This window comes from Phalaenopsis equestris, unplaced genomic scaffold (genome assembly GCF_001263595.1).
Source record: "Phalaenopsis equestris unplaced genomic scaffold, ASM126359v1 Scaffold000873, whole genome shotgun sequence".
In the NCBI taxonomy this organism is placed as follows: Eukaryota; Viridiplantae; Streptophyta; class Magnoliopsida; order Asparagales; family Orchidaceae; genus Phalaenopsis; species Phalaenopsis equestris.
Window position 1 is genome coordinate 328,798 of NW_018165313.1, and position 12,347 is coordinate 341,144.

Below are 12,347 nucleotides of genomic sequence, written 5' to 3' on the forward strand. Positions count from 1 at the left end.
AATTGGTGGATCGGTTTGTCTTTCCTTAGACTCTCAGCTTGCACTCGTGGTGAAACGGCGCATCCCATTCTTCTTAACAATTCAACAACTGAACAACGCTCTTTCCAGGCTAATTCTTTCGAACACCTGACGAATTTCAGAAAAAGGCGGGGACCTCTTCCTCTTCTCACCCCAACAGTGAGGTGGTGACGGCGATCTTCAAAGCGTTTTGTTCGCTGAGGGTGGCTAACCAGGGGTGGAACCTACTTCCTTTTAGAAGAGGTGAGGTCCCGGGTAGTCCAGCTTCCTCTCTCGGAGTCACTACAGGGGCAGTAGCTTCAGCAGTCCTCATCTTCTTAATTTTAGTTATCTTCCAGTTTTTGTTTCTCCTTTGCATTCGAGTTAGAGGTGCAGACCGCGAACTTGACCTGATTTCAAAGACAAAGAGCACCGAAATGACGGTCGAACTACCCTCAACAAATGGCTCATCGACCACCAAAACACCCTTCCCTTTGACTGATGCTGGAGTAACAACAGGTGAGTGACACAAACTAGTAACAGTGGCAGAAACAGTCCTGGAGGCAATCCCGACGGCCCTAGCGGTGGACTTTGCAGCAATGGTAGAACTCCTTTCTACCAACACCCTCTTTAAGGTCCATGACAGGCTCATCGGGCTCGTCTGCTTCAGACTTTACCGCAGCAACAGGGACACTTCGGATCTTGACTTCAGTGTCGTCGAATCCTTGCCCGAACTTGATAACTTCCCCGTCGGGCAACTCATTCTGGCTATTAACGAAGTCCATTCCAGTGGCGAAGGAGAAGATCAGTTTCGGAGAAGACTTTTTTTGTAATCAGAGAAGATTCAAAAATATGAATCTCCTCCCAAGCTCTTTTATCGTAACAGTATTTTCTGGGGCGAATATTAAAAGTCATTGAATTTGTCCGACAAACTGGGCGTTTCTTTCGAAACTCATCCAAATGATTATTGTTATTATTATTTATTCAAATCTCAATTAGTTTTATTATAAAAGGAAAAGAATTTAAAAATGACAAATTTCAAATTGTTTTAGAGAGTGAAATGCAACAGATTTGAAGCGTAAGACCCAGTCCTAAAACTGGGGGAAATCCTACATCAGAATTGCTTCGGTCAACACCACTCGTGGCTTCTAATCCACCACGCATATTGGGGTCTGGCCCCTTTAGACCCATTCTTAAGGTCTAGAGATTCCAGAACCTCTCTGTTTAAGGGTGATTTAAACATATGGCTCCAGAACCAAACAGAGTTGGTCATACCTACCCAAGGAAGAAATGAGCGAGGTATGCCAACGGAAGAATGGTAGTCTGCCTCATTAGGGACATGGACGCACTACCGATGTTTGAAAACAAAACCACTTGATCAAAATGGAGAGGAACAGATCCTCAACGGAGTCTCCAAAATTTGTCGGCCGCTTTATCTCGAAAAGGTTGCGTCGTTTGGATTTAATTTAATTGGTATATATAGGATTATGATTATAATTTTTGAGGAAATAATATTTTAATTTTGAAAAGTGAGACCGAACAGACCTCACGTATTTGATAGTTTAGGAGGCTGAGCGCGATACCACAAGTAGTATGCTATCCCGAAAGATATGCATACAACCTGTTGACAGGCTTAATCACCTAGACTAAAAGATCTGTGATGTCCGTTTGATCTGTGAAACCTTTTTATAAACCGACAAGTTCCCTTATTTAATATGGAAAATTAAATAGGGTTTATTTTAAGTTGGGTTCTTAAGTTCTCTATAGAGGTAAATCTTTATAGTTAATTACATCTTAAATGACTGAAATTTCTTAAGAAGACTCTCGATTAAGATCAGTGGTTCTGTCTTCAAGATTGCAAAGTTTAGGTTTCCAAGGATAAATATGAGGAAATCAAGGTATAAATATGAGGAAATAGGATAAATATGAGGAAATCAAGGTAGAAAGACTTAAAATATGAACAGTTATTTTCAGGAGCCAATGAAGTAAATGCAGGGGATGTCACAGATCCAGGGAGAACCTCGGTGACTTCCCAACTATCCTACGATTGGACCTTAACTCTAAAGAGACATCCTATGCCACTTCATCGTGGTCTCGATCGTCGCCCTCCGTCCACTTGCTTCCACGCTCCGCTTCTTGGGAAGACTACTCTAAGCTCCTAACAGATCGATTATAGGCTCAGGGTAGTGGTGTGTATAAATGTACAGTTGTTGGGTGAGTAACTCGCCACGGGGTACCTCGTAAACCAGGTGTCCTACTGGCCTCTAATCTAAAAGTCCCCTGCAAGTCTGTAGAAACAACAATAATTATAAAAGGAACATGCTACGAAACGCATTAAACAGTAAACAGTAGTATTACAGTCATGAATTGTGTGTATATGTAGTAAAGTGTGCAGCAGCAAGAATAAATGTTGTAAATATAAAACAAACTTGTATACCTGATGGGCCGACGACTCCTGAAAAGGGCCAAGAAAAACTACAGAAGATCCACAGTAATTCAAGAAAGAAAACCGTCGAAAACACGAAGAAAATCCGAATAAAAGAAATCACATGTGCTTTACAAAGATTTTGAGTAAGCCGTAGGAAAACACATAAAAAATCTGATTTCGATAAAATCACAGGAAATCACATAAAAAAAAATCGAAAGAACGAAAGAAAGCCGTAAGCATTCGGGTCGGGCTAGGCTCAGAATTAGGTATTCTCGAGGGACTCCGAAGACAACTATCGGTCACCCGTATGTATAGAGCCCGACATTCAACTAGAAATGTGTCCTACTATACCAACTTAGGAGGGTACTCATTAGCCCAATACCGGCGATTGACAGGTGGACAATCAAATTATATTATTTAAAATTTATATTTTAGCATGCATATAGATTTCATGTATACAAGAAAAGTAGTGTCAATTTTTTATAGTCAAAATATTTTAGAAAATAGCGTATATGTTCGCATCGTATCTGTTCTTATTATTTTTATAAAATTATGATTATCCACAAGTCGATCAAACCATCTGGCCGGGACCACCAACAATCTAAGAAGGCAAGGGTGCTCTGCTAGTCTGGTGTCGGTGAATAATATTGTCATCATACATTTCACCTGGTCCTTAGATTGGGTCCCGATGTTGTAGAATATTATATTATTCTGCTTTACCACCAAATGTCTTTATCATCAAGGCCTAATACCCCAAAACGACCGTCTAACTTACGACCTTTCTTGATGGTTTCATATATAGCCATGGTTATATACGTGCACTTATGTATCGGACATAAGCATTTAAAACTCAATCCAAGAAGCAAAGAAAGTGAACCGAAAAACAAGAAATGAAAAAGAAAGAAGGCTAACCCACCTCCAAAATCAATTTAGGAAAGAAAAACCAAAGCGGTAGGCGAGTTAGCCTAAAACATCCACCCGATGAGACCTCTCAAATGAGGAATGAGATGGGCACACTTCCCGATGCTAGCTAGGAACAACCCCGAAATGCACGATTTAGAGACTTCCAAGCTATTCCCAAACCTTTCTCAAATAATCAAAGATTTTCTTTTCTCCTTTTTTTTTACTTTTATTGCAATCAATTCAGCCCTCAGAATTGGATCCCGAAACATCTCCAAACATTTAACAAATAATTCCTCAAAAAGGGGCATTTGAATTTTTCCAAATAACAAGAGTTGAGGTATTCCATTTCACCAACATTAAAGCATTTAATTCCACCTCGAGCCAAAAGCTTTCAATTTCATACAAACCCAACACTAAACCAGGAACCTAGCAAGTGCCCACTGCCAGGGGCAGCCAAGAGGGTGAACCGAGCCCAGCATAAAAAAAAAATTACAACCAGAAGCTCACGGATAGGAACAATAGAGGGAAGCCACCAACTCCCAACACAAGGGAACTACAGGCGACGACTCACGACCAGGAACAGCAAAGGGACCCCCAAACAGGTGCACAAAGGAACCAACAGAGACAAACAAAGGGCTCTCGGGTAGGGGCGGCAAGAGGAGCCACCAGACCCAAGCCAACAGCCACAAACTCACATGTAGGAGCAGCCAAAGGGGAAAGCCACCAGCTAACACCCAAACTAAACAAGAGAACACAACAGGGAGGATCACAACAGAGGAAGCAACACAGGGCCCCCAAAACAAGCTCCAAAAGTTAAAAAAAAATCAAATTTTCATTCAACATATATTTCGAATAGGGGGGCACCAACATGAAATAAAACCAAGCCCCAAAACTAGCTACTCAAAACACCAAATAGATTCCAACATATATTCGAACATGGGTAGCAGGCGTGAGGAGTAAAACCGAATTACAAAACCAACTTCTTAAAGCATTAAAACAAACTCCAACATATATATTCGAATAGGGAGAATAACAGGAAATAAAATCAAGCCCCAAAACCAACTGCTCAAAACACAAAACAGATTCCAACATGTATTTGAACAGGAGTAGTAAAGGGAGCAAAACTGAGCCACCCAAACAGCTGCTCAAAGCAAGAAATAATTCAAACATGTACTCGAACAAGAAAGACAACCACAGGGAGCTAAACCGAGCCACCAAAACAACTGCTCAAAGCAAGAAATAATTCCAACATGTATTCGAACAAGAATGACAACCACAAGGAGCCAAACCGAGCCCCTCCTTTCAAAGATGTCTCTTTTTCTCTCTCTCTTTTTTTAAAGCTTCTAATAAGAGAAAATGAAGCATGTCAATGTCGTCCAACATGTAGTTTAAATAGGAGAATAACAGGAACCAGAGAAACGGAAATAAGCATAGATCAATACGGTTGTTACTGAACTACATTATCAATGAATGGCTTCAATCCTCTTAGGTAACACATTATAGTGTGCTTTGGCTCTACCAAATTATATATTAGCATGAGTTATTTAACTTTAATTGTATACTCTTCCATGGATAAATCTCTCATATACAAATTGTAGAGTTTTAGGATCATATTTTATCGATAGTGTGAGGGGAAGATATTTAGGTTGTATCTTCATTATTATCGTAAATCATATTGTGATTACTCTTACCTTCTCTCTACTGAAGTCCCTCACCATAAGAAAGAACTCTTCTTGAGTTTGTAGGCTGCTAACATGACTCTTATGTCTTGTGAAATATTTTTGTACCCAAAGATTTGTTCTACGGTATGGTGCCATTTTAATGAACTCATCTTGGTCCCATACAGTCGTCAGAAAAGCTTGCAAGTTGATCTTCAAGCTAAAGTCATTGTGTCCTCTAAATATTCAATGCAAAATCCCTTTGGCATTGGTTCTTCATCGTTGAAGAAATCTTAGTGGAAGGGGTTAACTTTATTCTCTTGATTTGACAAATCATTATTATTACTACGGGTGACTTTCTCGGGTTGTCTCCTTTAAAATTCAACAAAATCTTTGTTGCAGTTGGAGGATTTCTACTTTCATATCCTTTATTGTGATATTTTAAATGCCTCTTTGTGTGTTTCTCGTTGGCGCGTGAAGAGTAATCCTCACTTTAGGGTTTTGGTTAAGTGAAAGGTGTAGTTTTTTAGGGGTTTGCTGAAAGTTTCAGATTTAAAGGGAGGGTGTAAGGATTGATTTTGGTGGAGGTACGAATATTTGGTTTTGAAAATTTAGGTTTTGGAATTAAAAATTTAGATCTTCGAAGAGATTTGGGGTTAGGGTTACATATTGGAATTAGATATTGACTTTGTAATTAGATATTGACTTTGTAATTAGATATTGACTCTGATATCAAATGACAGAGATCTAGGGTTTCTAGATGGCATATGAGGATCAATACGTTGGGGATTTTTTTAGAAAAGAGGAGAAAATAAGAGAATTGGTTAGGATATGGAAGAGGGAAGCGGCAGTGGCTGCTGTACTGGAGGAAAATCAACAAATAGGAATGGGTCGGCGGTTTGGTCGGCGATAAATAAACATCAAGAGTTTTCACCACCTACTCTCGATCAAGATACAACAAACTCACCACTTGAAAGAGAAGAAGGGTACAACACTCTTAAGAGTAGTTATCTTGAGAAACAATCTTCAGGATCAAAATCAAGCAAAAGGTATCTTTATATGTCTACACATAGAACACTTACAATATATTTGTGGGTGGAAAAGAAAACCTGTTAACATTCGACGTAAAAATTGACACAGATTTTTGCAGAAATTAGGGCAAACACAATTTTTCTGTAATAATCCAAACAACTCAACAAGATTACAAAAATAAACACTTACAATTCGAGTGGTAGGTGATCTCTCCCAATTACTACAATTTGAAAGGTAGAAAATCTCTCACAAACCCTAGACCTGTGACTCACAACTTAATCTCATGCATATTTCTAACCCTAGACATAACCAACCTATTTATACCCAACAATAATATCAATAAAATATTAAATTTCCCTTATCCAGACAAAAGTTAAATTTGCCCCTACGCTAGGCGTCGTTGTAACAAGATTTCCTAACGGAAAATTGGTGGCGGAAATCCCACCACCTTGGCGGAGATCCACTCCCATGTCAAGCAGGCAACTTATAATTTACATTAGACTAATTCAATTAATTTTCACTTCATTCAATGCATTAAAATAAAATGCGGTCATCTGTAGTTGAATCAACAAAAACGCTAGAGCAGTTTTGAAGTATCAAAAGCTGCAAGGAAACTAGTCATCAGTCATCATGTCAGTCATCATTTGAGGATTTATTGAAACCTATTCCACTAAAAGAAATAAACTTGCTTGATGGTGTACATTGTTGGGGGCAATACAAAATTTTAGATGTTTCATGTTTTTTTTTATTTGCTTTTAATTCTTCTTTTTTTTATTGTCCCTTCTGCAGATCCCAACAAACATAAATGGTCTCATTGAATACAGGGCGCACCCTTTCTGGCTACAGAAGTATTGTCCTTCACATGAAACTGATGGTTCGCCAAGATGCTGCAGCTGTGAACTAGTGGAGGTTGGTTTTATTACACATCATAAGGAGATGCCTTTATGCTTGCCTTTTAATAAATGTAGGCCGCACAATTTGATGCTTACAATATGAACAGTTATTGAAGCGGATTTGAAATTGCACATACGACTGACTTGTTTTTTTATAAGTCACACAAACCCGAATGTGCTAGTTTTTTTAACACGACCTTGTGGTCGAAGACAAAGTGCCTGTCAAGTAACCTACAAACGGCATAATAGTGAATTTACTTTACTGTGGAAACTTAATTTTAGATTCTCAAGCAGATGCAGCTATTTATGTTTTCTATCTTCTATCTTTCATGAAAATGTTAGTTAGCATGTTTTTCAAGAAAATCTTGGTTCAAATATGGACTTGATGTCATTTATGATGACTTTTTATCTTTCTATTATTTGATATTCAGCCAAGAGACGCAAACTTTGTGACATTGGATGATGGGCGGAAGTTGTGTCTTGAATGTTTGGACTCAGCGATAATGGACACTACTGAATGCCAATCTCTTTACCTAGATATACAAGAATTTTACGAAGGCTTAAACATGAAAGTAGAACAGCAGGTTCCATTGCTTTTGGTGGAGAGGCAAGCTTTAAATGAGGCCATGGAGGGAGAAAAGGGTGTACGATTACTTTCAATTTATGAAGTTCTCAGCTAAACTTATGTTATATCCTTTTTATTTCTCTATTTTTAAAAATATTTATTGATACTTTTTACTGGATAACATATAACAGGGACATCATCATCTTTCTGAAACTAGAGGTCTCTGTCTGTCCGAAGAGCAGACGGTTAGCAGTGTAAGATTACTTGGGTGTTTTCTAATGAAATGCTGACATATTTCTTGAAATGAGGATGTTTAATTCTACATCATTTTTCAACTTTTTTGTTAAATTTCCTGCTTTCAATTGACAGTATTTACATTGATCAGATACGTAGAAGACCTCGGATTGGGACTGGTAACAGGGTAGTGGATATGATGACAGAGCCATATAGACTCACCCGGCGATGTGAAGTCACAGCCATTCTAATCTTGTATGGGCTTCCAAGGTCTTGATAATTTTGTTTTTCCTTATCTTCTTTGGTTTTGATATTCTTTCTTGTACGCTCTCCAATGCACGTTTACCTCATTGATTTTTTTAAATTTGGTTGGCTATGCTTTCATTACAATTTACCATAGACCAATATGTACCTCTCTTTCCTCATGTAAGCGCATCCATTTGCCTGTGAGAACATATGTACCTAAAGGCCAATTTTAAGTGTTTATTTTTCCAAAAAAAAAAAAAGAAGGAAAAATGTAGGTCCAGGCTGTTCAGAGTAATTCCTTTATCATCAGTACAATGAATTTTGTTTTTTTTATGTTTGGTTTCCAGGCTACTTACTGGGTCAATTCTAGCTCATGAGATGATGCATGCTTGGCTACGTCTTAAAGGTACATTATGAGTTTTCTGATCATTTTCCTTTTATAATCTGGTTTTTAGTTATTTTTTTATTCTTATTTTGTTGAAAGACAGGAACTATTATACAACAGAGCATCTTACAGTAGAACTAAAGTCTTATCCCAATCATTTAAGGCCAACTTTATGAATATTGATTCACCATTCATTTCTAATGTTATATAAGGTGTTAAGATGGTTTTGTGGAAATTATTTTGCACTGACTTATGCCAAGTTTTTGTTTAAAACAATGAAATGTCATATTAATTTTTCTATTGATTTGTTACATTATTTGTGAGACCTTAATTTGAATGCAAATGGTTAAATTCATTTTAGTTCTTTAATCAACCTTCTATTTAGTTCCCTATACGGAGACAGATTTTAACTCTTTGTGATGCCAATAAGTTTGCTGACAATCCTTATTCAACTAGTCATGTAGTACGAGGCTTGTATGATGTATCAATAGGAAAAGGAAATAATGGCGGTTGTTTTATTTTGGTGTCTTTGCTTCGAACTTGTCAATCAAAGTTTTATGTGGTTGACATTTTGCTCACTTGTGGAGTAGAGACCGAAAATTATCAACCATAAACATCTTTTGTAGCATGGTGGGATAGACTCTTTGCGTTATTTTGTTGTTATTTTACAAATTTTTAATAATAATCCATTACACTTCTATTGGAGTTGTTGAATAACCTTAATTCTTACTTTTGATGTGCTATAGGTTTCCTGAAGAACCGGAATAGTCTTTATAAACACTGGTGGTTACGCCGTTTTATGTTTTCTTTAATTTAATATTTTGATTATCTCTGCAAGGGGTTTTAAGCCTCGTACACACTTTTATCGCATGTACACAATTATTTTCTACCATAAATTCTACAACATGTTTTCTTTGAAATCAAACCTAAAATTTTTTTGTCAACAAAGGTTCAACCACATATGGTGAGCTTCTGACATATGCTCCTCCTCATCTGGAAGTTTCTTTTAAACTAGGTTTATTTATTAATTCAACATATTTTTGTTTTTTTACACTATATTTTCAAAGCTCAATTACATCTACGTGATCATTATGCCACCAAAGTCTATTACACGAGAGATTATGTCGAAGGCCTCAATAAGAGTCGGGAGAATTAGAGTTCCACATGGATGATATACATAAAAAAGCAATGTTAGTTTCAATCAATGGCTGAAAAATTGAATAAACTAAAAATTTGTTAATGTGAATTTTTGGTAAATCAATGATCAAATCACATACCTGTATATTATTTTGAGGATGACTTCGTCCCTAGTCCAAAATTTAACTATAATATTCGAAGACATCACAACCATTAACTCCCATTGGGAAGAACCATTTGCTGATCCGATTAGAAGAATCAAAATTGAAGTACCCACATTTGGCAGGACATATCACCCAAATAAAGAATGAATTCTTTGACTACTATAAACTGAATGACTACCAAAGGGTGACTTTTGTTAAATTCAAATCAAATCAACGTGTTAAATTCTCCTGCAATAATGTTTTGAGCAAAGAAGGGATAAGTAGTAGAAGTGCCCGTAGGTGGGAGGAAATAAAAGAAGTGCTCTCATTCCATACCTACCTCCACAGTCTAAGGCACTGCAGCATGTAGTGACTGATTATCTGAACAATTTTGAAGACCTCGTTGCTAGAACCACTTCCTGAATAACGATTGGTAGCCTGACATAAGTTTTTCATTGAATTTATGTCTGATATAAGGAGTAAGGTTGAGTGATATGACTGTTGGATCTTAGAACATGCCTTTAACATTGATATCTTGGTGGAAAAATATAGGAGGTACCCGACCACTTCAAGGCTACATTTGCCTTTCTTTTATTTCTAGACTTGCTCATGACCCGCATATTAGTCGATCCACCAAGACCACCTGGGGAAATAGCAATAAAGATAAAAACAATATTATTTGTCAGAACTGTCATAAAAAATAACACATGAAATATCAATTTTATGCCCAATTAATGCACATGAAAGAGGATGAACTTTTTTACTCAAACTTGTGGATGAATTCCTTTTTTATTAGGACCTAATATATATATGAAACACACTGAGTCATGAGATGCTAAGTTGGATAAACTTTAGCCTCACGTTTTTCTTTTTGAATAATGATAAAATTGATTGATGGAGCTCAATCGAGAAAAGACCGAGGAAAATAAGGAAGAAGATACACTATTCAAGCAACTCTAGTTTGTTTGCAAGAAAAGTTTGGAGGAAGAAGATGAACAGGAGATAATTTTGATAGTGTTTTTCGGCATGCCTTTTTACTACAGTATTGCATAAAGTATAATCTTTACGCTACTATTCCTTTAATGAAAATATGACAACCATCCTGGCATATAACACCTACCCGTCGTACTTCACTTGATCTGATTTCACCCCACCTGTACTGCTGCAGCCAATGAGGTTTTTTTTCTTGCATGTTTGCCCGTTTCCTGTCGCTGCACCTCCCTGCTTCTGCTGCTCTCGCCCACTTCAATTGTTGAAGCCATAATGTTGATCATTTCTTTTCTACTCCTAGTCTATGTCGGCATTCAGAAAATGTTGAACAGTGAGCAGCTAAAATCAGTGCCTTCAATTGCAAAATCAACTCATAATTAACTAGGATCTCATTTCATTTCTTCAATTTCCTTCCATTTGAACAGAGCTTTGAGTTTCAGTAAATATTTACTAGGGAGGACAACTTTCTCTATAACAAATTCTTGGATATTTCCTACCAATACAGGCAAATTCATGTCAATGATATACCGCTTCCTATTCTGTCATTTGGTATATTCTCTGTGATTTGTGGATGCAATTGATGTTTGTGATTCATTTTATGATATGGAACAGGCACTTAAAGTTAATCTTGGCAGTTTTTCTTAGATATTGTGATGGGTACTACTGTAATTACTGAAATTGCTCAACCCATAGTTTTTGGGGGGACTTAGCATTATTAGTTTTTTCAGAATATGTCATCCGTTTGACCTTACGTAATTGTAGCAGCACCATGTGCTAAAATGTATAAAATGATTGCATCTATTTCTCATAATTTTTTGGAATAGATATTAGTTGATTGGTTTCACCCTAATGATGCAGGGTACCGTGGACTGAGTCCAGAAGTAGAAGAAGGAATCTGCCAGGTACTCGCTCATATGTGGCTAGATTCAGAGATCATGTCAGGCACTGGAAGTTCTTTCACGTCCAGCTCATCAGCCTCTTCTTCTTCTTCAGCAGCAACAAAGAAGGGTCGGAGATCACAGTCGGAGAGGAAGCTGGGCGATTTCTTCAAACACCAGATAGAATCAGATACCTCAGTGGCATATGGAGATGGTTTTAGGGCTGGCAATCGGGCCGTTCTTCAGTATGGCTTGATATGTACTCTTGAACATGTCAAATTTACTGGGAGTTTTCCTATATAAGTGTTATATTTCCTTTTTTTTCCCTTTGTCACATATATACACACTCATCTTAGATTTGAGCTTCCACCATGGGTGTAGTTTTTGGGGTTGAACCATTTTTAATTGTGTGCTTGCTTCTCTTATCTTCGCTCCTCAAGTATCTCAAACTAGAGTGTTTCCCATTTTCTACTTTTATCTTGAAGTACCGAACTGCTGTAGCCCTAAGTTGTGAATATTTTTTGTGGTAACGTTTTTAGCATAATCTATGTGAAGCTATTCTCTAGTTTGAAGGAAATTGTGCACGGCTGATTTTAATAATGATGTTAATAACTACATTGTTTCCATCAGCAGTGAGAACATATCCGATGCTGATTCTGCGGCTCTGACTGGGCTTTCCTTCGCCTAACAGGCGCACATTAATAATAACCAGTGTGTCAGGACCAGCATCTACTGCCGCTTCCTAAGTCAAACACATGTATTTCAACCTCCTATCGCTCAGCCGGATACCTTGCCTGACCACTAGAAGGCTGAAAGGGACTAGTCTTTCTAGTAGAATATTGAACATATGCCAGGAGA

The 12,347-nt window shown here is 37.5% G+C and overlaps 1 protein-coding gene across 7 annotated transcripts in view; it reads left to right on the forward strand.

Moving 5' to 3' along the window:
• The window catches only part of LOC110031968 (protein DA1-related 1-like), a 95,926-nt gene extending 84,065 nt beyond the window's left edge, over positions 1-11,861 (forward strand). For 5 of the 7 annotated variants that reach the window (XM_020735427.1, XM_020735426.1, XM_020735425.1 and 2 more), the window contains 6 exons: positions 6,808-6,927; positions 7,343-7,579; positions 7,668-7,730; positions 7,862-7,980; positions 8,304-8,362; positions 11,470-11,861. In XM_020735427.1, coding sequence (XP_020591086.1) covers positions 6,808-6,927; positions 7,343-7,579; positions 7,668-7,730; positions 7,862-7,980; positions 8,304-8,362; positions 11,470-11,792 — 921 coding nt within the window. In that variant the 3' untranslated portion in view covers positions 11,793-11,861. The remainder of the gene's footprint in view (positions 1-6,807; positions 6,928-7,342; positions 7,580-7,667; positions 7,731-7,861; positions 7,981-8,303; positions 8,363-11,469) is intronic. The other 2 variants (XM_020735430.1, XM_020735431.1) reach the window with 2 other exon arrangements.
• The last annotated feature ends 486 nt before the right edge of the window (positions 11,862-12,347 follow it).